This window comes from Myotis yumanensis, unplaced genomic scaffold, assembly GCF_028538775.1.
Source record: "Myotis yumanensis isolate MYYU_CA2020_CCGP unplaced genomic scaffold, mMyoYum1.0.hap1 SCAF_16, whole genome shotgun sequence".
Taxonomy (NCBI): Eukaryota; Metazoa; Chordata; class Mammalia; order Chiroptera; family Vespertilionidae; genus Myotis; species Myotis yumanensis.
Window position 1 is genome coordinate 27,737,537 of NW_027223767.1, and position 25,374 is coordinate 27,762,910.

General features: G+C 48.4%; 1 protein-coding gene across 1 annotated transcript; it reads right to left on the bottom strand.

The window, feature by feature from the left end:
• Positions 1-8,237: 8,237 nt before the first annotated feature.
• On the bottom strand, positions 8,238-23,501 carry CUNH17orf67 (chromosome unknown C17orf67 homolog). Its single transcript, XM_070395044.1, has 4 exons — positions 23,450-23,501; positions 22,287-22,387; positions 10,872-11,008; positions 8,238-8,662 (listed from the first exon to the last, which is right to left on the bottom strand). Exons 1-3 carry the CDS (start codon positions 23,499-23,501, stop codon positions 10,892-10,894), a joined length of 270 nt encoding a protein of 89 aa, XP_070251145.1. The 3' UTR covers positions 8,238-8,662; positions 10,872-10,891.
• Positions 23,502-25,374: the final 1,873 nt, after the last annotated feature.

Genomic DNA, 25,374 nt, shown 5'->3' on the forward strand with positions numbered 1-25,374 from the left:
CACTTCCTGTCTGTGCAACCTGGAACAAAGCAGTCACTCACTCCTCTTTGGTCTCCTCATCCATGTGGGGAGGAAATGAAACTACATGGGGGCCAGGCCGGCATGGCTCAGCGGTTGAGCATCGACCTATGAACCAGGAGGTCATGGTTCGATTCCTGGTCAGGGCACAAGGCCCGGATGTGAGCTTGGTCCCCAGCAGGGGTCGTGCAGGGGGAAGCTGATCAATGATTCTCTCTCATTGAAGTTTCTCTCTCTCTCTCTCTCAAAACAATAAAAACATATTTTTTAAAAAAGAAGAAACCACATGGGGTAGCCGAGTCTGGACAAAGACCCACTGACGCCCTCACCTGACCCAGCAGCCCTGGAGACTCTGATGAGAACGCCACCCCCCAACTTTGGTGACCGGCTAATTAGCTAGTTTCACTCTGGCGAGGCTAACCAACTCGTCCCAGTTTGTCTGGGGCATTCTTGGTTCTAAAAGTGAAAGTTTCGCATCCCAGGAACACAAGGACAGCTGATTTCCCTAGTTAGGTCAGCCTCTAAAAAATACTCTATAATCTTGTTCATCGTTTTTCTAACTTTGTCACTCATGTGATCGCCTTCCTATGTTTGCCATTATACCGTGTTTCAAGTGTAAAATGACTCAAATATGTTTATTTCTAAACAAATATTTTACGTTATGGCTGCAATAGTCAGGAAACGCCAAGTTAGCTGAGGTGACAAATAACCCCACAAAACTGAGAGCTGGAAATATGCAGGAAACGGCCCTGTAACTGTACAAGCAACCCAGCACCGTGTGCCATAAAGAGAAGGAAAAATAAGAATCAATGAAAAGAAAGCAGTCACTTGCCACCAGCAAAGGACACTGCAGACACTGAGAAAGACAGCATCAGAGAATGTAACCGTGAGAGGGCAAGGGCCAGGTCATGCATTTAAATGCTCAGATCTTAGGCACCCCAAAGGAGAGTAACTCCTTCGACTGTCCCCTATTGCTCTTGGAATAAATCCTCAACTCCTTGCCATAGCTACCAGAGCTCTGTATGACCTACCCTCCCACAGTGGACCCCGATCGTCCACCTCAATTCACCATCCCTGCCCTGCTGCTCTCTTCACTCCGGCCCTACAAGGCTTCCTGCTGTGTTCTCAACTTCGAGGTCTTGCATAAGCTTGGAGCAGGCTATTGCCTCTCTCTGCCTAGCTACCTCCTGCCCGTGCCTCACCACTCAGCTTAAACAGCACTTCCTCTGGGAAACCTTCCCTGATCTCCAGACCAAAGTAGCCCCCGCCCCACCCTCACGGAGACTCCATAGCGCCCTGGCCTTCCACTTGACAATGCTCAGCATCACAGCCCTTCTTGCTACCAGTCGTCCCCCATTAGGCTGCACCCTGCATGGACACAGGGACCCACCAATACCCCCACACCTGGGACAGTGTCCCAGCATTCAGCAAGTGCCGCATAAGTATGAGGAAACTGAGTGCTAACTAAGGGAGTCACTCCCAAGCAGGCTGAGGACCCCACCCACACTCCTCTTGGTGCACCTTCTGGAGAAAACTCAATGGCAGGCATTCTGGTCTGAGCAAATGTGGTGTCTGGTGACACCACTGGGCACATTGACAAAAATGTGGCCGTAGTGGGGTCACCAGCTCTCAGGAAGCAGTCCGTATCAAGTCATGCTGCATCCCGCACAGGAAGGGCATGAGCTGGTGCCGACGGCGCGGGCTGTCCCGGGCCTTTGGTCTTGGGTTTCTCTTCCTAGAGTATTTATAGCCATCCGGAGAAGCGGCTGGCTGCATTAATTGTGAGCGTATGTCCACCCAACGCAGCCATACACCGAATGTATTGAATACCAGGCCTTATATGGGCATCCCTTGTTGATTCATATGTTGTTAATAAGTGACATGAAGTGGATGGCTAAGGCAGAATGCCAAATGCTTGCCTTCCCCTGTCATCTCAAAGGCGCAAGGTTGTTGGGGTGGTGTAGTGTTTGTTTTTAACAAGGGACTATTTCGTAGACGAAAAAGAGGGAGTTCTGAGGCGCACAGACGTTTGATGAGCTGTGTGGGACAAACGCATCGTTCAGAAGTGGCGGCAAAGAATGCAGGTTCTGTAACCAAATGCCTCAAACAAGGAGTAGATACTGGTACCAAGCACCATTCAACGTAAGTCGTTAACTCATGTAATCCTCACAACAGCTCCAAGAGGCGGGTGCTACTATTATTCCCATTTTGCAGATGAAGAAACTGAGGACCAGAGAGGTTGGCTGATGGGCCCAGTTAGTAGGCAGCGGAGCTGGAATTTGAACCCAGGCAGCCTGGCTCCAGAGTCCAGAAGTAGTCAGGCCCCAGGGGGGCTCATTCAGTCCAAACCAAAGCCAAACCAGAGGACCCACTTCCAGAAGACTCGGGCCCCTGCCCTGACTTGTTCTTTTCTCTCTTGAAGGCTACAGAGCAGCTGCCAGCACAGCCCCAGCCTCAAGGAGCACACTTGGTTAACAAGAGCACAAGTTAGCAAGTGTGAAGTGCATCCCAGGAACCCAGGGGCCAGGGAGTGGGCCATCCACGCAGGCAGAGGTCCCGAAGCACCAGTCACTGGGTACATCCCTGCCATGTGGTTGCCAGGTTCTGTGTCTGCGGGCAAATCAGTTTCCTTGTCTGAGGCTCAACTTTCAAATCTGTGAAATGGGAATGAGGGTGATGACAACATGCTAGTTCGAATCTCACAGGGATGGTGTCGGGATTAAATGAGAGGAAGCATGCAAAGCATTTAGGACAGGGAATGTGTTCAGTACACATTAGCCATTATTATGTCTAGCAGAAAGGTCCAGGCCTCATCATTTATTCATTCACAAACATACATCAAGCACCTCCATGCAATGTACCAGGCACTCTGCACCAGGTGCTAGGCATACAAAGAAAGAGACATCAGCCAGGCTTCAAAGAGAGCCAGCATTCTATGGAATCACCTCTCTTATGGGGTAATTAAGAGGGTTATATGGTATGTAGTAGTATTTGACATATAGTAAGTTTTATATAAATGTTAGATAATATTATTGTCAAAAACACACAAAGAGAGCAAGCATTGTTGAGAGAGGCTGTGATAGAGGTCTACACAGGGGACAGCAGAGGAAGAGGTGTGTGAGGCTGCTGGGAGTCGGGTCCTTGCAGAAGGAATCAGAGAAGGTGGCGAGGTGACGTGGAGGATGTGGGAAATGGTGAGGGTGTTCCTTGCAGGGGCAAAAGCAGCGGTAAGGGCCCACTTCAGGGCACCCAGCCTGCAAGGCGGTGGGCTTGAGGATGGACGGGGACTGGGTCCAGGCAGGCAGCTCTGATCTTAGGAAGTCTGCCTCCAAGTCCCAAGATCTTCCTCATCTCCAGACTCAGCCCGAGACAGAGGAATCACTAAGCATTTAAGCAGGAATCTAAGTGGGTTATTTTTTCTTTCTTTCTGGGGCCCAGTTATTTGCCCGTTAGCCAACCCGGAGATGAGACTGAATTTATGTCTCACCAAAGAGGCACCAGGAAGGGAAGGAGAGAGACACAGAGACAGACGGGGAAAATTATGCAGAGGTTGTTGGGCTTTTTTCTCTTCTGTCTCCTCGGTAGAATCCTGCCGCTCTGTCTCCGGGGAGCGGTTCGCCCTCCAGAAAATATGACACTTTATTTCCTGCCCTTGTTTGTTAACACACCCCATTACCATCCATCTCAGTTTCATGTAACTGCCAGCCGGCATTAACGCCCTCCTCCTCGCCGCCGAGGCAGAAAATAGAAAGGGAAGAATTCAGCAGATTTTCCCCCGTGGCACCCTCGGTGGCACCAAGATAACCAGAGCCGAAACCACAATTGGATTCTTATTCCTTCAGCCCAGGAATGCGAAGGACGGGACAGTTTAACCACCTTCTGCATCTTCCTGCAAAGAGAGTCGGCTTGTTATTTCGGTTGTCTGGACTCCCTTCCCTGCTACGGACAAAGATACATTAATTAATTTTTTTAATGTTAGGCAGGAGAGGTTGCAAACTGTCAGGAACTGTCAGTGGCGCCGGCCCCAATCAGGTAAGCGGCCCGCGGCGCCTGCGGCGGAGACACACTGACCCCTAGTGGCTGGCCGGGCCCTCGCAGCGCCCGCACCCCGCCCTCACTCGGTGGGAAAAAGTGGCTCCCTCCTTGGAGCAGCGACTCTGTGTGGGCTGGGGGCGTGGCGGGTGCTGGGTCTCCGCCGCCTGCCCCAACGCACGCACACACGTGCACGCATACACGTGTGCGCACAAACACGCACACTCGTGCACATACAAACACGCATACACGTGTGCGCACAAACATGCATGCACGTGCACATACAAACACGCATGCAGGTGTGCGCGCGCGTGCACACACACACACACACCATGTCCAATTGCTTCTCTCCTTTTCCAGTTCCACAGAGCGTAGATTTTCTGAACCCTCAGGGTGCTAGCCGGGGCCTACAAATAAGGCCTTTTTCTTTGGTCTTGAGAAGTTGTGAAAAAGGCAGGTAGGGTCCCAGGAGGACACACAAGAGAGGGAGGAAGAGAGCGGGCGTTTGTGGAGAGACTCCTTGGGGCCAGGCACTGAGCACATGTTATCTCGCTGCAGCCTTAAAATAGCCCCCATGTACCGAGAATTGGAAACTGAGGCTCTGGCTGTCCAATGGCTTGTCCAAGTCACGAGGCTAATGTTTTTATCGATTGTATTGATTTTAATAAGCACATGTTTACCCAGCACGTATCTGCCAGGCATTCTTCTAGCACTTCACCTATATTAAAATGACCTATGTTGAATCCCCCATTACAACCCTAGGAGGTAAGTACGCCCATTTCACAGATGAGGAAGCCGAGGCACAGAGAGGTTAAGTAGCTACTGAGTGGTAGATCCAGCCTAGAGCCCAGGCAGCCTGGCTTCAGAGTGTTCTTCACGTATCTCTCCAGGCTTCCAGACCCACTCTTCTCCACACCTCCTTTCTCCCCCAGGGACAGAGGGCTGCAGCTGGAGAGGGAACAGCCATTCTAACTGCCAAGGAAGGACGAAGCCTGTGGAGGAGGTGGTATTGACGTCACAGTCAGTGCCTTCACCTTCAGAGCCTCAGGCCTGGCACCTAGGGGGTGCTTAATTCAAGCCCACTGGACTGGATCAGGAAGGCAGGTTCAAGGAAGGGGGAAGGAGGGAGGGAGGTGAAGAGGGCTGCATAAACCATAATGCTAGCTCATGCTCTACTACCACCCCATGAACAGGTATTTTCAAACACTCCCACACTCTTTTTTTTTTTTTGGCCAACACAAGGTGACTAGCTAAACTGTAATTGAACATTCCCTATGCCACACTCCTGTGATTACTACATCAAAAATGTGTGCCCCCCTCTTTGTATTCTATCTCATTTGAGCTACAGAGCAACCCCATGAGGTAAGTATAACCAGCCCCAATTTTATAGATAGATAGATAGATAGATAGATAGATGATAGATTTCAGAGAGGAAGGGAGAGGAGAGCGACAGAAACACCCATGAGAGAGAATCATTGATCGGCTGCTTCCTGCACGCCCGACACTGGGGATCGAGCCCACAACCTGGGCATGTGCCCTGACTGGGAATCAAACTGTGACCTCCTGGTTCATAGGTCGATGTTCAACCACTGAGCCACACCGGCCAGGCAACCAGCCCCCACTTTTACCATGAGAAAACAGGGCTTTTCCAAATGGGCTAAGTAACATGTCCCAAGTTTTTCCAGCTAAGAGACCTGGCACCCAGGCTTCCTGACTCCAAAGCTCACGGCTCTCCTGCTGTCACTGCCACCCAGGATCCCCTCACAGGAAAGCCCAGCCCCCACCACCACCCCAGAGGCCTGTCCTTCCCTCAAGCAGTTGCTTGAACTGGCCAGGTCTGTTCCTGTCTTAAGACCTGAGCCCTAGCCGTTCCCTCCGCAGGGAATGCTCTTCCTGTACGTGGATCTTCACGCACTTGGCTCCTTCCTGTCATTCCGGTGTCAGCTCAAGTGTCACCTCCTCCGAAAAGCCTTCCTTGTCCACCCAACCTAAAATAGCCTTCCAGTCACTCTCTTGCATCACTGTCGTGTTTTCTTCCCAGCGGTTATGAATCTGGTGATTTCTTGTTTAGTTACTATTGTTAGTCTCATCTCATGTGTAATAAGGGCTATCAATTGCATAGCACGAACTGACTCTGCGCCAAGCGAAGTTCCAAGCGCTTTACACACAGTCAGTCATTTAATCTTCACAACCATCCCTTATCGTAAGTTCTATTATTGTCCTCATTTCACAGGAGGGGGAGCTGAGACAGGACAGCTCCAGTTACTTGTCCAAGATTCCACCTTCAAGTACGCTCTGCTCTTCGCCACTACAAAAACACCAGCCCTTCAACAACCAAAAGGCAGCCACTGGATTTTCAAATGGGTAAAGGATTTGACTAGACATTTCTCCAAAGATACATAAATGGCCAATAAACACGTGAAAAGACCGTCGATATCACTAGTCATTAGGAAAATGCGATCACAACCACAGTAAGATACCCCTTCACGCCCCCTCGGGTGGCTGTCATTTAAAAAGATAACCAGTGTTGGCAAGGACGAGGAGAAGGTAGAATCCTCGGACCATGCTGGTGGGAATGTATAATGGTGCAGCCACTGGCGTAAACAGTTTGGTGGTTCCTCGAAACATTAGACATCGAATGCCTTGTGACCTGCAATTCTACTCCTAGATACTGTATATATCCAAGTGACTTGAAAACAGAGACTCAAAACACAAATGTGTGCCCGAATGTTCATAGCAGCGCTATTCGCAACAGCCGGCAGGTGGCAAGAACCCCAATGCCATCAACGGATGAACGGATGAACGGATGAACCGAATGTGGCGTTTCCACACAATGGGCTATCAGCCAGCCGCAGAAAGGCCCAAACGAAGGACTGACATACTACAAAATGGACGACTCTGAAAAGCATATGCTAGCCGTGGCCCCGATCTGTCTCTCGCTTCAGCCATGTTTGGACGGAGCAGACCCAGGGACACCCTTTCTTCCAGCCTCTGACCCCCTCCCACCTCTTTTCCAGTCACCGCCTTTGGAACCACGTCAGCCATCCTCCACCTCCAAGACCAGACACCGTTTTTTGATCTTAACTCCTTATTGCCAAATAGCCATGAGCTCCCAAATTCGTCAGAATTATTCCACCGAGGTGGAGGCTGCCGCTGCGAGCCCCACCCCCCACCCCCGTCTCCGCACTTACCTCCCTCTGGGCTTCTGTTTCCACCCGAGGATGTGGCTCTCAAGGGCGGGACCACTTCTTTCGACTTGGCAGAGAAGAAGCGCGATGTGAGGGCGCAGAGCATCTCTTAAAGATGCAAAACCAGCGTGTCCGCCGCATTTTCCTCCAGGACGCGCTGAAGCCTCCCAAGACGAGTGGGCAAAACTCAGGACCATGGAAGCCAGCCTGGCCTTGGATAGGAACCTGACCCAGGCCCTTTTGGAGCTGCAGGCCCTGGGTTCTGCCCCCGAAGACCCTCAGCTCTGTGACTTCCTGCAGAACCACTTCCGGGGTGAGGAGGTGAAACTCATCAAGAAGACGGGCGACACCTGACCCACCTCTGCAGGCTTCCGGCCCCAGGCTGGGCTGAGCGAGTATCCCTTCGAAAGGCTCACCCTCCAGCACGACTAGGAGCCTTTGGAGCTGAGGCCTTTGAGGGCCCCCTCTGCATCCCCCTGGAACCACTAGGCAGCCTTTTAACCATCCCAGAGCCCTCTCCCATGCATTGGACCAAATGGAAACAATAAAGCTTTTTGCGGGGCGGGGGGGGGGGGGGGGGGGGGGGCGGGGGGGGGGGCGGGGGGGGAGCTGCCCAGTTGGGTGGCTCGGTTGGAGCATGGTCCTGTCGTACACCAAAAAGGTTCCAGGTTCTATTCCTGGTCAGGTCACATACCTAGGTTATAGGTACGATCCTGGTTGGGGCATGTACAGCAGGCAACCAATCCATGTTTCTCTCTCACTCTCTTTCTTCCCCTCCCTTCCACTCTCTCTAAAAAGCAATGGAAAAAATATCCTAGCTGAGGATTAACACACCAAAAAAAAGATGGCTCTTAGGAAAAATTGCTGGGTGTTTGTATTTTCACCCATTCATTTATTCCAAGAACAGTGAGTTTTCTGATTCTGGATTCACAAAGACAAACAATGGATGGGCGGGGGTGGCAGGGGAAGGGAGGGGAAGGAAAGGAGACACCACAGAAAGCAGGTTGAACACTGATGTTTATTAGAGCAGAAGAGAAGGAGAAAATTAGATGACCACACACCTCCGAGGTCCCAGGGGCTTCACTCTGCCCAACTAGACCTCCCGACGTCCTGGGAGCAGGCAGCCTGTCCCCAGGCTCTGGGGGCCCAGCTCCATCTGCCGCAGTGAGACTCTCGTGCTGCCTACCCTTCCCTGGGGTGGGAGGGGTGGTCACTACTTTAAGCAGTTGGGTCTCAGTGAGTGATACAGGTTAGTAAAGTGAAGCAACACGTGCGTTTGCCATCGATCCCCACGGCAATCTTCGCCATGGCCACAGTTCATAAGGTCTGATCGGACATCCGTTTCTGCAGCTGAAAAAATTAAATGCAAGAAGGAGCCTCCTCCTGTTTCACCATTATCTAGGTCCATGTTGTCAAAGGGCTCTCTGGGAAAGAACGAAAAAATACTGTGAACATGATGTTGATGAGGATGGAGGGTGAGGAGGGGCGGGAGGAGGAGGAGAGGGGGGGATTTAGGAGGAGAAGGCGAGGATGGCTGTCACTTCCTGAGCCCGTGCTATGACTAGCCAGACAGCCTGCTTTCCATGCACTGACTTTTCTCATGCTCAGACCCAGAACCGCCACATGAGGGAGGCGCTCTCACTGTCCTCATTTCACAGGTGAGGAGCCTGAGAGAGACTCCGGGCAATTTTCCCCAAGTGGAGTCGCATTCGCTCTCGGACTCCTGATTCCAAGTTGATCAGTGCCCCCAGCATCCTTGTCCTCATGTAAATGGAGCTGTTAGGAGGGAGGCCTCTGTGGGATCCTGTTTTCAGGAGCCACCCCACCCCCACTCCAGCTCATCAGCAAGGCCTGTCCTACCCGGAGGCAGAGGCCTCAGTTGCTCCCCCGAGGGTGCTGCCCTGGGGCTCACTCACCCCATAACCCCTCCTCTTGCCGGGCCTGCGCAGTGGTAATAAGTGCCTCCAATCGAGGAGGCGCTGACTGGGCCAGGCTCCACAGATATCGTTACTGCCCCAGTTTACAGGTGCAGACATGGAGACTCACAGAGGTTAGGCCAGTGGTTCTCAACCTTCCTAATGCCATGACCCTTTAATACAGTTCCTCATGTTTTATGGTTGGTGACCCCCAACCATAAAATTCTTTTCATTGCTACTTCATAACTGTAATGTTGCTACTGTTATGAATCGTAATGTAAATATCTGATATGCAGGATGTATTTTCATTGTTACAAATTGAACATAACTAAAGCATAGTGATTAATCACAAAAACAATATGTGTTTTCTGATGGTCTTAGGCGACCCCTGTGAAAGGGTCACTCAACCCGCAAAGGGGTCGCAACCCAGAGGTTGAGAACCTCTGGGTTAGGCGACTTGCCCAAGGCCACAGAGTGGAAACACAGAAAGCTGAACCCAAGTCTGCCCAATTCCAGAGTCTGAGCTCCTAACTGCTCCCCGGTTGTATTTTCTGGAAGAAGCCAAGCTCGGACTTCCAGTGCTGGAGGACCAGGGTCCCTGGTGCAAGGGGAGGAGCAGGCTCCAGAGGCTGCAGGAATGGGAACAGGGAGGCCTCCCCCGACCCCTCGAAAGCAGAATTTCTGTTAAAGCCCCTCCGAGGGACTCCATCCCCGCCCCCCCCCCCACACACACACACACACAGGACCCCTCACCACCTCCACATAAAGTGTACAGAACTGGAGTGGTCAGAGGCTGACATACCAACCACCGCCCAGCACCAGGCAGTAGCTTCATCAGGCTCAGTGAGCCCTTCTATAAAACCGGATTAAAATGCACACCCTGAAATGACACAGGGGTCTTAAGAGGATCAAATGAGAGAACTTGGGTGAGAGCATCCTGACAATGGCAAAGAGCGATGCTCAGAAGGGCGTGTTCCGAGCCCATTCACAGTAGCACAAAATTACCACAAAGACATAAGATCTCTCTTAACCAGAGATGGCAGTCTGCCCAACTGCACCCTGCCCTGCTTCATCCGCAAAGTTACAGAGGAGAAGTGACGTTCACTAGGCTTAACCTCGCAAGGGATTTGCTACTTTATCTAAGAGGATTTGGAAAGGGGGAAGGAGATGGATGTAGACAGTGAGGGAAGAAACAACAGGCTCATGTAAGAACTCGGTGCAGGATGGGGGGAGGCGGGGGTGGGAGCAGGGTAAGCAGGGGTACTGGGAGGGCCAAGCAGACCTGCTCAGGAGGACCAAAGACTAAACCCAGAGGAAGAGGGAAGATAGGCCAGGCACATTCCCAGCCTGGAGGGAAGGCAGGAAAGGACTTGCTGATCCTGGTGACGGTGGTGAGGATAGTGATGGGGGGGGTCACTGGCTGAGCCCATGGGTGCTGCCCCCACCTGGACAGACCCAAGCCTCAACAAGCACACTTGTCCGATTTGTATTCCAGAATGACCTCCCCTATTTGGGATCTCTTGGTGAGTTGATAGGGGTCAGGGTCCCTTGGGTGTCCCCCAAGGCCCCTCGAAACCTGGCTGCCACCTATCCCCCCTGCCTCGCTCATTCAGCATAAGCAGCTAACAGCTGTTTCTCTGGTGCCATGTTCTGGGAGGCCTCTGAGCCCGTACACTGCAGTCTCCCTGAAACAGAAGGCCTGAGAGAATGCACATACCCGAGCGGATCCCGAGCCCCTTACACGGGATGGACCAGGTTCCTGTCGCAGTGGGGCTTGCAGTGAGGGTTCAGCCAGTGCTCCAGGAACTGCTCCTCCGCGCGGTGCTCCAGGCGGAGCAGGTGGTGCATGTACTCCTGTCAAAACAAACCCACGGGGAAGAGAGGCCTTTATCCATGGTGACAGCGAGCTGCTGATGCGCAGAGTGGCCGTGGTTCTGAGACAGGACGCCTCCAGACCGAGGGAGGAGAAACCCAGACCGAGGGAGGAGAAACCGCCATGCCCAGGCCTCTGTGGAGACCACAGACCCACTCAGGGGGCAAAAGAAGGAAATCTGACAACCCTAAGTGCTGAGAGGGTGTGTGCCCGTGGGAACTCGTATACACTGATGGGGCGTAACATGGACCAGCCACTGTGGAAAACAAACGGTTGCCTGAGTTCCAGAAATCTCACTTCCCGTTTACACCCTAGCCCTGCTCCTCAAACGTTATCTGTCATCAGAATCACCTGGAGGGCTTGTGAAAACAGATTACTGGGCTCCGCCCCCACAGTTTCTATTTCAGGGGGTCTGGGGTGGGGCGCCAAAATTTGCATTTCTAACAAATTCCAAGCCTTTGCTGATGCTGCAGATCACTGCGAGGACAGAGAAACTCCTAAATCAAGAGCTGTGTAGAAGGTTGTACACAGCAGCAATAAGTCTGTAGTAGCAAACCACTGGAAACCTGCCAAATACAGTGACAGGAGAATGGATAAATTAAAGTAGGGTCTCGCCATGGAATATTGTACAGCAGTGTTGTATATACCTATGAATTAATTTAGCTACATACAACAGCATAGATGAGTCTTCAAAATAGCACGTAAAACAAAGCAAATCCAATAAGACATTTATAATGTGGCACCATTTTTATAAAACTCAAGACATACACAACTAATAATATATTAGTATGGCTGCATGCATTTGTGATAAAATCGTCTTTTTTTAAAAGGCAAGGGATAACTATAAGGAAGCTGAATTTGCTATACTATTATCAAACAAAATAGACTTTGCCCTCATTGGTGTGGCTTAGTTGGTTGGGTGTCGTCCTGTGCACCGAAAGGTTGCCGGTTCAATTCCCAGTCAGGACACTTGCCTGGGTTTCAGGTTCAACCCCCTGTAGAGGGCGTGCAGGAGGCAGCCGATTAATGTTTCGCTCTGCACATGGATGTTTCTCTCTCTCTCCCTCTCTCTTCCTTTTTCTAAAAACCATTTAAAAGATATTTCTTAAAATATTTTTAGAAAAGAAAAATAAATAAGAACTGTTTAATGACTGTGCAAATAAATGAATGATGAGGTGTCCAATTTTCCTGAATTTTTTTCTTTCCCCCAGGACCCATGCAGTTTGAATTTGTTTTGGTTATCATGGTTGTTTTTATTTAACTCATTGAAATGCACCCCGTGTCCTGGGCAGGGCATCCCTAGGGCAGCCAAGGTGGGAGTGGATGGTGAGAAGGCTCCTCATGGGACCCAGCAATGATACCCCGGGAGCTTGCTGGACGGGGTTGTGAGTTTTGGACTGAATTCTGCCCTGTCCTGCCCTCTCTGGGGAGTGTTTGGCCAGAAGAATAGTAAGTGGGAGGAACAGGAAGGCAATGTGGAGTCTTGTAATTAAGGAACAAAGACTTCCCAGCACGTAGCTTTACTTACTCAACTCTTCCTTGTAAGCAGTGGGCTGAAGGAGCCCATGTTACCTGGTTGCTGGGCATTGTGGTAGAGAGGCTAAGAGGTCTGAGTCAGAATCTGGTTCGAAGCCAGACTCTGCCAATGTTGCTTTACTCCAGACTCATTTCGTCCATCTGCAAAATGGGGGAGACACTAACACTTATTTCATTGAGTTGCCAGGATTCAATGAAATTATAAAGTTCTGTGCCAAATACATAGTCCCCGTGTGCCCCTCTAAACCCGTTCTCACCCCTCCTTCACATGGCCCCGTGCAGGGAGTGGCTGACCTGGATGAACTGCAAGCGCAGACTCCCTTGTCCAGGGGCTTCCAGTTGGGTATGACGTAGGGGTAAGAGGAGAAAGGCTGGGGTGTTTGCTCCTGGTCCCTCCCTGAGGAGTCACGGCAGGTTGCCTGCCTCCCTCTCCTGAAGACCAGATCTCCTCGAAGGCTGCACTCTCCAAGTCTGGGAACCATAACTTGCCCCTCCCCCTCCAAGACTAGGGGCTATTAGTCCTGGATCCTTGATCATCTCTTGTTGGTTTACCTTAATCCTGGAACAGCTTTGCAACAAGTCTCTTTGTTATGCTCTCGATTGATTCTGGTTACTACTAGATGAGAAGCACCCGAACGTATCTTGAGGTTGTGCACTGAGCATCTCTCCCATGAACTGGTCCATAGGAAACTTGCAATAAATGCCTGCTGAATGCAAGACTGAAGCAGAGGGCCTCAACATGTGGTCTGTGAGGTCAAAACTATTTTTAGAACAATACTAAGACATGACTTAGTTGCCTTCTGATCGTGTGTATCGATGGATAAAACTGGTGTCCTAGCAGAAGTCAAGGCAGTGGCTCCGACTATCCTAGAAGTTACTGTGCCCTGTCTGGGTAGCTCAGTTGGTTAGAGCAACGTCCCGATAGGCCAAGGTTATGTGCTCAATCCCCCATCAGGGCACATACAAGAATCAACCAATGAATGCATAAATAAGTGGAACAACAAATCAATGTGTGTCTCTCTCTCTCTCTTAAAAAAATCAAAAAATAAATGAAAATAAAGTTGTATCCTTCACCATCACACACTCACAGTTTAAAATCTATATATATAAAAGCCTAAGCAACCATTACTACTGAAAGACTGGAACGATTGGTCGACCAGTTGCTATCATGCGCACTGACCACCAGGGGACAGACACTCAACACAGGAGCTGCCCCCTGGTAGTCAGTGCGCTCCCACAGCCAACCTCCATACCCCGATTGGGGGTCTGGCTGGCCAACCTCCCACGGTCCCTCCCCCCGCCCGTGGCCGGTCCCCCCAATCGGCCCCAATTGGGGGGCCGGCCAGCCAACCTCCTGTGGTCCCTCCCCCTAGCCGGCCAGCCCCTCGATACGCCTCCATCATCGGACAGGCCGAGGGACCCCACCTGTGCACAAATTCGTGCACCGGGCCTCTAGTAGATAAGTAAATGTAAAATGTTCTTCAAATGTCAGTTTCACTGAACCAAGTCATGACACAGCAGGAAGCATGCAGGCTGCATGGCTGAGTACAATGGTCTTCATGGGAAAAGCACCTGGATGATGGCTGGTGTCAAGGACTGAACTAGCAGTGTTTTATGTGCTTGTTTGGCAGACATCTTCTTGAAAATGAAGAAAGTGAGTTTGTCCTTCCAAGGAAAACTACAGACAGGACTTGTCACAAAATGCTAAAGTTCAAGCTTCTGAGGGGAAATTAGAATTTTAGAAAAGTTGTATTTACTCCCATGAGCCTGGCAGCTTTCCAATACTTCAGGACTTTTCTGATAAGGTTGGTGGTGATATTAACAAATATACAGCATTGATACACCTTTTATTTTATTTTTTTAATATACTTTTATTGATTTCAGAGAAGAAGGGAGAGGGAGAGGGAGAAAGAAACACCAATGATGAGAGAGAATCATCAGTCGGCTGCCTCCTGCACACTCCCTACTAGGGATTGAGCCACAAGCTGGGCATGTGCCCTGACCAGGAATCGAACCGTGACCTCCTGGTTCATAGGTCGACGCTCAACCACTGAGCCACGCCAGTCGGGCTATACACCTTTTGTAAGTATATGCTTGTTTGCCTTCTTATTCTTTTAATCCTGGTCCCAGTCGGCCAACATCCACCTGCCTTTTTTACAGCAATGACCAAAGTACCTAGAACTTGGCACATAGTAGGACCTCAATAAAACTCACTGGAGAAATATACAAGTGAGTGAGTGAATTAATTAATTGACTGTTCTTTCTCCATAATCTTAGCAAATCCCCCTTGGGAGATCCCCCCAACATCTGTGTCAATCTGCTCATTACAATAGCCCAGTCCAAATGTACTTAGGTATTTCACACTCCTGGGTAGCAGCTGAAATCATAGTTGCAGAAAAACAACCAAAACACACACAGAGAGAGAGAAAGAGAGAGAGAAACGAGCACTGGTTTCCATGACAGTTCACTATTTATTTAAAATGTTAGGAAAATAAATATGCCACAAAGGCCTACAAGCAATCATTAGTCAAAGATGAAAAGCCCAACTGCAAATCTGCTGAAAACCACAAATTCAACAATTGTGTTGGCTGAGTTAGAAATGACCCGACATTAATGATCATCTCAAATGTTCCTGGATCAAGAAAGAAGAGCTAGATGGAAAATAAATTTTAATTTTTTTAGATTCCTTTCTTCAAGGGAAAAAAATTTTTGAAAATAAAGCAAAAACCAATATCTGTGTTTCATGTGCGATGCCAAGGGTAATAATGGAAGTAAATAATTTAGCCGTAATTAAAGCAGAGATTGAAAGTGGTCCCTTCTTATGGCACTGAAGTGGTGTGATAATGAAATTATATACTTGCCCGGTTAGTGTTGCTCAGTGGTTGAGCATCAAGCTATGAACCAAGAGGTCACGGTTCGATTCCCGGTCAGGGCACATGCCCGGGTTGTGGGCTCAATTCCCGGGGGGGGGGGGGGGGGGGGGCGTGCAGGAGACAGCCAATCAAAGATTCTCTCTCATCGTTGATGTTTCTATCTCTCTCTCCCTCTTCGTTCCTCTCTGAAATCAGTAAAAACATATTTTAAAATACCCACCAGAACCTGATCTAAGCTGAGAATCATAAATTGGACAGTTAATCTATTAAAGAGCAAGCTGTTCCCAAGAAGACAAAATCCTTCCTCGGGCATTTGCATGGAAGCGAAGGCCCGGCAGCATGTGGATGAATTATTCTGCTCATTAGTGAAAGCAGGCGATCAACGGGGCAGAAGGCTGGCTCTGAAGTTAACTGCGCTGCGACACTTGAAGGCCTGCTGAGCCCTGCGAGGAGGCAGGTAGTGATGCGCACAACTTACTGATCTCAGTCACTCCGAACTGGTCTTTGAGATCATGGGGAACAAAAGGGTAATGGAGTGACTGCATACATGTGTCAAGGGGCTAAACATGAAAGTGTATTTCACAAAGACTACGTACAATAAAGCTCATATGATTTATACTTGCCCAACAAGAACATTCCTTAAAGGAAGACAGGCCAAAATGGAAAGCATATTCCCAGGACACACAAGTGCTTACGAAAGACATAATTTTAGCTGAGATGTCATCCTTTTGAAGAATTTCCATGCTTCACCCCAGCAGTTGGCAAATAATTTCTTCCCTAAAAATTTGAGACGATTATGAGAAATTTAATGAATTTGAGGGAGGCAATAGAAAAGATTTCTAGGAAACAGTCTCCAGGTTCTGCAGTAGAGTTATGTCCTGTCAAATGTCTCCCCAGGAGAGAAGCAAGGGAAGGAATGGAAATAAGTATAATGAGTATTTAGTAAATGTCAAATATTGTGCTTGGTGCTGGGGACCCAGAAGTGGAAGAAACAGTCCATCTGCTCAAGTAGTTTAGAGCAGACTATGAGGAGAGACAGATTTTTTTAAAGTCAAAAACAGCAACCTTGTGCTGTGAGTCGATGCCATGGGGATGCTCTGATGCATGGTAGGAGGGCGGGGGCATCAGGAAGGCCTCTCGAAAAAGGCATTATTGAAGGTGAATCTCTACAAATGAATAAGAGTGAACCAGGTAAACAAGAGCGGAAGAAACGGGCACAAAGGCAGGTTTGCAAGCGAAGCACTCCAAACACACCATCGTTCCAGACAACCTGCTTCTTCTATAGGCTTCTAATGCCAATGAATAGCCCCAAGGTATCCATATAGACACCTACAAGTCCATTCTTGATCCCTATTCATCCCTCATTGAGCCCACTTATCCCACCCCAGAAATGGCCAACTGGTCTCTAATTCAAGGCACCATAATCATGCCCCCATCGTACGGTTTTACCTTAATACCTTTACTGGAACACTCCCTTGGAGGACAAGAGAATAAATCATGTGTGTATGTGTTCTCTAACCTTTTGGGAAGTAATTGGATGATGTATACTAAAAGCTTTTAAACTATTCATATCCTTGGATCCAATAATTTTGTTTTCCAAGACTATATCCTTTGCAAATAATTAAAAATATCAAAAGCACTTTAGAAAAAAGTGTTCAGAATCTCTATATATAAAAGCCTAGTGACCAGAACAGTGGAACGACCAGAACAACAAGTGGCTATGACATGCACTGTGGCAGCCAACCAGCCTGATCCAGGCCCCAATTGAGGGCAGGCTGGCCAGCCAACCGCCCACAGCCCCTCCCCGCTGCAGGCCTGGCCCGATGGGCCCCCATCAGGGCAGACCAGCTGGACCCCACCGGTGCACGAATTTGTGCACCAGGCTTCTAATGTTGTTTATAACAGAAAAGTAGTAGAAATGATCCAACTACCTAACAAAAGAGGGTAATTCAGTATCATTATGGCATAAAGAGCTCATAATAATATGAGAAAGTGTGTATCTTATAGAGAAAAACCAAGATACAAAATGGTAGAGTATGGTCACACTTTTTAAAAATATATGCCAAAAACCTAAACAGAAATACATCAAAAATGGTGAGGCTGTCTTTGAGGAGAGGGAACAAGATTATATCTGACTTTCTTTTCTTCTTTTGACTCCTTCTTCATTCACAATTTTTCTATAATAAATACAAATGGATTGAATTTTTATTATTTGTAATTGTACAACTAGTACATGAACATATTATTGTTGCTTAGAATTCAAACATCAAATATAGTTCCCTAGATTGCCACCAGTGATCCCTGTCTCCTCAATGTGATGATACACTTAACATTCAACTAATCATATTTCTAGACCTTTTTCTAGACATGTACAACTATACAGATGTGCCTATAAAATATATAGTATTGTTTTGTGTGTGAGTATTAGGAGGCCAGGGAGAGAGAGAAGGTGACATTGAGAATGAAGAGGAAGAACTAATGGGAAAATGTGTTGCAAGCAAAGGGAATCATTTGTGGCCCGGCCGGCTAGCGTGGCTCAGTAGTTGAGCATCAACCTAGGAACCAGGAGGTCACAGTTCCATCTCCAGTCAGGGCACCTGCCTGGGTTTCGGGCTCGATCCCCAGTGTTGGGTGTGCAAGAGGCAGCCAATCAATGATACCCTCTCATCATTGATGTTTCTATCTCTCTCTCCTCCCTTTCTCTCTGAAATCAATCAAAAAATATTTTTTTACAAAAGGGAATCATTTGTGAAAAGATGCTGAGATCAGAGACAGAAGATGCTGAGCAGAGAGAGGAAGGCCTAGTTGAAAACCAGTGAGAAGTTCTGGATGACTGGAGCATACATTGCCCAGAGTTCTGGGCTGGGACCACATTTGAAATAGCAAGAGTTCAGACTAAAATTCTGAAAATTAAACATAAGCGCAGTCATGACTGAGAAAATGTTCAGGGAACGCTCAGAATATTTTTCCACCTTCCTCCCTCTAAACACACACCCAGCCCTTCTTTCCACGCAGCTCTGTCTTCATCAATTTTTCCCCAGGCAATGTTTTTCCCTCTGTTAGAATCTTGAGGCTTCATTATACACAATGTCTTCATGAAACCAATGTAGTAAGTCCTAAATCAGAACCTGAAGTCAACTGAGCTGAACCCTACATGTCCCCAGATGGGATGTCCCCATGGAATATCCCAGTCTTCCAGAAGGGCCCATCCCATTCCTGTGACGTCTAGACCCCTAGTCCCCAAAATCTCTGAAGATTTGGGGGCCATGTTTCTCCTGAATTCGTCTCATAGCCCGTTTCTCCACCACCATAGCTTCCAGACTCGAGTGATTTCCTTGGTCTTTTGTCAGCCCCCTTCACCCACACACACCGACCACCTCTCATTCCTCCAAAGAACCACTAACACAGGTTGCTGCATCTAGCAGACTTTTCCTAAGATTTGGGGGTTGCATGGGATAATAATGGCACAAAGCAGAAAACAACCTCAAACTCAATGTCAGGCGTTGCCATAAAATCAATGGATCAGCTGCTTCCTACCACCAGGAATTTCTCAGCGGTGTGCCTCTGAGCGCCTACCCTCCCACCTGCCTCTTTCTCTCTCTGACCCCTCTTTTCATCCCTCACCACTGGACCTCCCAGGCTCTTCCTCCCAGCTGCTTTCATACATTCAAAACCCCTCCTGCTTTCTTCCCCAGATCATGTCTCCCCATTGGTTTCTCTCCCCACCCTCACTGCAGCCTTCCCTTCCTCCATCAAGGGTGCCAACCCGAAGCTCATACTCCTCTGGGTGCAAGCCAGCCCGTCCCAAATGCAGGGCACCCCATGATCTGTCCCATAGCATTCTGTCCTTCCCACCACACGGTCAGAAAAGAGCGCCTGCTGCAGTGAATCAATGAAATGCATCTGGTCCAACCAATCCTAACCCTGAACCTGCTTCCGGAAACCCTACCATCCCTCAGAACCAACATCTGCCAACATTTACGCCAAGTGCCAACATGATAAACACGGCTTAGCAGCTACTCTTGGGGAGAGACTACTGCGAATCTTCACACTGGTCTTCCTTTTGAATTAATTCCTCATACCTCCCCAAAGCACGGTTCGTTCACCCTCATCAGCGGCCTCTTCCTCTCAAAAAGGGTTTTGTTTTGCACAGTCCCTCAGGGGGAAGAAGCAAAATAAAATAACCCAACTAGTCATCTCTTGGTAATTTCAAGTTAGTGGTGAGCACATGAGTCTCCGGGCTCAGCTCCCAAGGGCACACGCCGTCCCCAGAGATCACTCCTCTGCGTTACTTGTCCCAGCCCACCTGTCTGTCTCCTGGGTACCATGGCAAGGAGGTGCAACAGCTCATCCAAAAATGTCATGTCCCATTTCCCTGAATGGAAATGCGATGGTGGTGTTTCAGAGGCTGTGTCCTGAGACTCCAAAAGGCTCCTGAAAACCAGCTCCAATCACATCATTCTCTGCTCAGAGTCCTTTGACAGGTCCCCGAGCACAGAAGGAAGGTCAGCTCCGCCGTGCCAGCCCGGCCTTCCAACCTGGCTCTCAGAGGACCTCTGTGGCCACCACCGTCCTTCCATGGAGCACAGATACCAGAGTCAAGGTCAAAAGTGGAAGACGGGAGGTGGGGGCTGGCAGATAGAACTGCCACGAGGGCCCGTGTCCTACGCCACAGGACCAAGGAGTTAGGAGCCTAAGGCCCCTTGATTCACGAAGAACCACACCTTCCTGCCTTTGCCAGTTGGAGCCCCAGGGAGCCTCAAGCCAGGCATCCTGCCCACGCCCATGCCCACCCCCCTCCGAACCCTCTTCCCCATGCTTGACCCCACCCTTTCTTGGTTCCTCCTAAATCTCCCCAAATTCCTTCGCAGCCCCTTGAGGTTCCTCTTCCCACCCCACCTCTGATCATTGTGTTCTCAGACTTCAATCCGGGGCCTCTTCTCTTCTAATTGCTTCCCAAACCGTGTGTCTAAAGCCCCAATCTGCACTCCCCCAACTGAAAAATCCTCCAACATCCTCCACTGCACACAAGACAAAGTCCAACTCACTGGGATCCTGCTTGGCCTTGCAATTCTAATTTCCCCTCCTGCCCCCCTCCCAGTGCCCTTCCTCCCTACGCCTGGATATTGAGACAACTCAGATTTCTTCAACCAAAGGAAACAGCCATGTCCACCCCTAACAGCACAGAGTCCTTGCTTTGTTTCGAAACCACTTCGTACAATAGCCACTTGCTGAGTTCTGTGTCTGCCACCAACTCTGAGCTGAAGCCCAGGCCACTGTCTGCAGCCTCTGCACCCCCCGGGCCCTGCTGCTTAATGCTCACGGAGTCATTACTGTTTGCTGAATACTGTTTTAAGTGCCTTAGTATGAATTACTTTATACTAAGCTCATAAAATAGTGTTTTATTGTTTTATTTTTTTTTAATATATTTGTATTGATTTCAGAGAGGAAGGGAGAGGGAGAAAGAGATAGAAACACCAATGATGAGAGAGAATTATTGATGGGCTGCCTCCTTCATGCCCCCTACTGAGAATCAAACCCTCAACCCCGGGCATGTGCCCTTGACCGAAATTGAACCCAGGACCCTTCAGTCCGCAGGCCGACGTTCTATCCACTAAGCCAAACCCGCTGGGGCTAAAGTAATTGTTTTACATTGTTAGTTATCATTGTAATAATGTAAGTGATAATATTTATTATTAGTATTTTGTAGATGAGGGTCCTGAGGTGCAGAAATGTGAGGAAACATCCCCAAGGTCACAGTTACAGAAGGGAGATTTGAACCCAGACCGTCAGCATTCCTCATCACTGTGACACAGCATCTCAATAAGAGCCTCTTATATGAACTAACAGGATTATTCACATGATTCTGCAGCCAGGGAAGGTTAACACTGCTATAGATCCTTCTAGACCCCACATGGAGACCCATGAAAAGAGGGTGAGCCCAGAGCCCAGTGCCCAGCTGAAGTGGGCACCGGGTAAGAGACCAGCCTGGGCACAGACACGGCTTCCCAGGCATGCTAACTTTGTCACTGCGACTTCTACCCTCCCCTGGGTGGGACACAAATAACAGGAATGTCATTATTTCCACCACCAGAAGGGAGGACCAGCCAGGCCTGAAGTGGCCTGTGGCCAGTGTGGCAGGTTCTAGAAACATCCACCACGATCACCATCACAAGATGGAGGTAGTGGGGGGCGGGGAGGGGGGGCGCGGGCTTGTTTCAAAAGACCAGGCAGGCGGACACCACAAACCCACAGGGCAGAGCTGAGGCCAAAGACCAAAATCCGAGGCACAAGGTAAAGGCAGAGCCCCTCAGGCGGCTGGAGCAGAGCTTCTGCCTGCCCAGCGAGGCTGTCGTTGGCCAAGGGCACCGTGGTCCAGCCCACCCAGTCCCCAAGGGAAGAGGGAGAAGATGGGGTTGGCACCTGCTAGGGGGCACAGCTCTTTAGCACCCAGTTCAGAGCTGACACCCAGCAGGCTACTCAGAATCCTGGGACTCCGCCATGGGCCCACTCCACTGTTGGCATTTTAAATACTGTGTGAGCAGCAGGCAAGGAAGCTGGCCCCTCCGGAGGAGGAGAGGCCAGAGGGAAAGGTGAGGTGACCTGACACCTGACTCTGGGTCACAGCGGTTCTCAACCTGTGGGTCGCGACCATTCATAACAGTAGCAAAATTACAGTTACGAACTAGCAACGAAAATGATTTTATGGTTGGGGGTCACCACAACATGAGGAACTATATTAAAGGGTCGCGGCATTAGGAAGGTTGAGAACCACTAACAGAACCTCCATCCTGCAGACCCTGCTGGGCTGGGACCAGCACCCATTTTCATTTCTGAGCCCAGCACTCACCCGCATGGGCTCGTCGGGGAACCCGGGTTTGCTCGGCCTGTCCTGGCGCCTGGACCTCAGGAGCTGTTTGGCCTCCTTTTCCGTCAGAATCGGGGAGGCCCCTGGAAAAGTCAGGACAGGGCCTTAGGGACTCTCAGGGCACACGAGTTCACAGTCAAGGCAAATGATTAGCAAGTTCAATTTCAGTCAAAACACAAAAGTTCTTTCACAGGGGCCTGTCCCAGGGGACCTGACATTCCAGGCGGCTCAGAGAGGAATTCTGAATGGTTTCTAATACGGTTGCCTCAGAGCCAGCCCTGCAAGCTTAGACATCTTTACCGATTGCAGTGGCCCGTTCCTTCATAAGTGGGTGTTAATTACATGTTTTTTAAGACATATTTTCTCCAGTTCTCCAGTCCATGTGTTTCTAGTCCTGTAGGTTTGCCTTGTGGGATTTTTTTTTTTAAATCCTCAATACACTAAACCAAGTTAAAGCTGTTATTGGAATATACCCCGTGACAACAAGATTATGTTCAACTTGGTCATCACGCATGGTCCCTCAAAGAAGATATTTGATAATAAAATTATATTATGTTTTCATAAACACACACAAACTCTAAAAGGCATCATCAAATAAAAGTCTACCGAATTTTGTGATCTCGTATGAACGCTAAAAGAAGGCATACTCCGCCGAAACTGGTTTGGCTCAGTGGATAGAGCGTCGGCCTGCGGACTGAAAGGTCCCGGGTTCGATTCCGGTCAAGGGCATGTACCTTGGTTGCGGGCATATCCCCAGTGGGAGATGTGCAGGAGGCAGCTGGTCGATGTTTCTCTCTCATCGATGTTTCTAACTCTCTATCTCTCTCCCTTCCTCTCTGTAAAAAATCAATAAAATATATTTTTTTTAAAAAAGGCATACTCCAAGATTTATCAGCGTTTTTGAGAATTAGTATTCAAACACATCTAAATATTTAAAACAAAATGTATCCCTAAGGACACCAATGCTGGGAGCCTGCTCTTAGGAAAACAAGTCATTGAATTATTATACATTAATATGTACTTATACAAAAAATACACATCTTATTTGAAATAAGAAAAAAAATACCTTAAAAACATAAACTAGACTTATTTCAGTTGATCACGTCCGCCTAGAAATAGGCTGCGTTTTTGCAGTGAATGCTCACCTGAGAAGGTCAGGAAGGTGAGAAGGAGCGCAAACACAAATAATTTCTTCATCCTGCCTGTTCCTCGCTCCGCCTGCTGCAGAATGAGCCGCAACCCCGGGAGCCAGCCTATTTGAAGGGAGCCGTGTCCGGCCTCAGGCTTGTTTACGCTTTGACTAGCAGCGCGGACCGTGTGATGCTAAGTGCATCTGACCCTGAGTTTTTATTATGACCACGAAAATACCTCCCTCTGAGTTCCTCTAAATGCTCATCCTGAGGCAGGAAGTTATCCCTTCGTAATATGACTTGCAGAGCTTGAATTCGAGAAAGCCACATGCGAAATCCGTGTCACTTACACAGATCTATGTTCCTCATCCAGGAGTTTTGAGTTTTCATCTGCAGCTTCAAGGTATGCGCCTGTTTCGCTGAGAATGAATCATCTCTGACATTTGCATATCTTATGGCATTTTTTTCCAAAGCCCGTTCGCCAATCTAATTTGACTTTACCAGTCATTTCAGAGGCAAGCAGGGAAATTAGCAAGGGGCACCATGAGGATGAAAAAAAATTTTTTTTGCTGACTTTGGAGCCAGAAAGACCAAGATTCACATCTTGGCCTCACTTCTTTCTCGCAATGTAACCTTCAGTAAGTGGCCTTTCCTGAACTTCAGTTTCCCTTCCAGTAAAAAGGAGTGACAGTACCTATCTTGTGGGGTGTGATTAGAAGAAGGGAGGGAGATGAACCGCATGGCAGCAGTACTACTCGCCATTCTGCATCTCCCTTTCACAAATAAGGAAGTGAGGTTCAGACCGGTGAAATCATATCCAAGTGCACACATTATGGATGCTGAAATAGAGGCAAGTTCTCTGTCTTTAAAGCCTCGTGCAATATTCTGCCATTAAGACTGTAAGTAGCCATATTCCATGCCACTTATTTTTTTCAAAGACAATAAAATCTCAATTAGCTAAAGTCCTTTTAAATTTAAATTGCCTACCGCCCAGCCAGTGTGGCTCAGTGGTTGAGCATCAATCCATGAACCAAGAGGTCACTGGTTTGATTCCTGGTTAGGGCACATGCCAGGGTTATGGGCTCAATCCTCGGGGGGTTGCAGAAGGCAGCCGATCGATGATGTTTCTCTTTCATCGATGTTTCTATCTCTCTATCCCTCTCCCTTTCTCTCTCTCTCTCTAAAAATCAATAAAACATTTTAAAAAAAATAAATTGCCTACCAATATCACATAAAAGAATTATTAAATGTATTACAAAACTATGTCTGGACAGTATGTGACATTTATTTGGGATAAAATTCTCAATTCACAGCAATGATCTGATGTTTTAGTGGTTACTTTGCCAGCTCAAAAGAAAACAGCTCTCAGTATTGTCTGAGTTTATGCTAATGCTGTGTAACTGATATGAAACCTAAATGTTCTGCCTTCTCTGTTGGTATAAAGATAGTCTGAAGAGCTTGTAAGCAAGAAAAAAGAAAATCATACATTGGTAGCAAAGTTGCCTTGTATGTTCATTTGCCCAAAATTAGATGTTTGGTTTTATGTATTCTGTCGCTATTAACATTGCAACAGAATAACATTTTTCTGTGTTTATACAGTTTTCAATAACTGAGGAATTTTAGGGGATTTATTTTAGAAACATATTTGTCACATTAAACATCTTGGTTTTTTAATGTACATTGTCAACTTGTTTATTTCTTTTGCTCCTGTGATTAGATCAAACACTAACTGTATTGTCTTATCAAATAAACATCATCTTTTGTGAACCAGAAAAAACAACTTAGACCTAACTAGAAATTTCTAGTGTCCAATGTAATTTTACTATAAAGTGTTTTTTTCATTCAGTAACTTTTGTTTATATCAGTGCTGTCCAATAAAAACATAATGTGATCCACAGATGTAAGCCACATGTGTAGTTCACATTTTTCTAGTAGCCACA

Coding starts and splice junctions, on each gene's coding strand:
- CUNH17orf67 (XM_070395044.1), bottom strand. CDS start 23,501: ATGAAGAAATTATTTGTGTTTGCGCTCCTTCTCACCTTCCTGACCTTC. Junction 22,388..23,449: donor CACCTTCCTGACCTTCTCAG/GTGAGCATTCAC, acceptor TGACTTTTCCAG/GGGCCTCCCCGATTCTGACG. Junction 11,009..22,286: donor TCCCCGACGAGCCCATGCGG/GTGAGTGCTGGG, acceptor TTGTTTTGACAG/GAGTACATGCACCACCTGCT.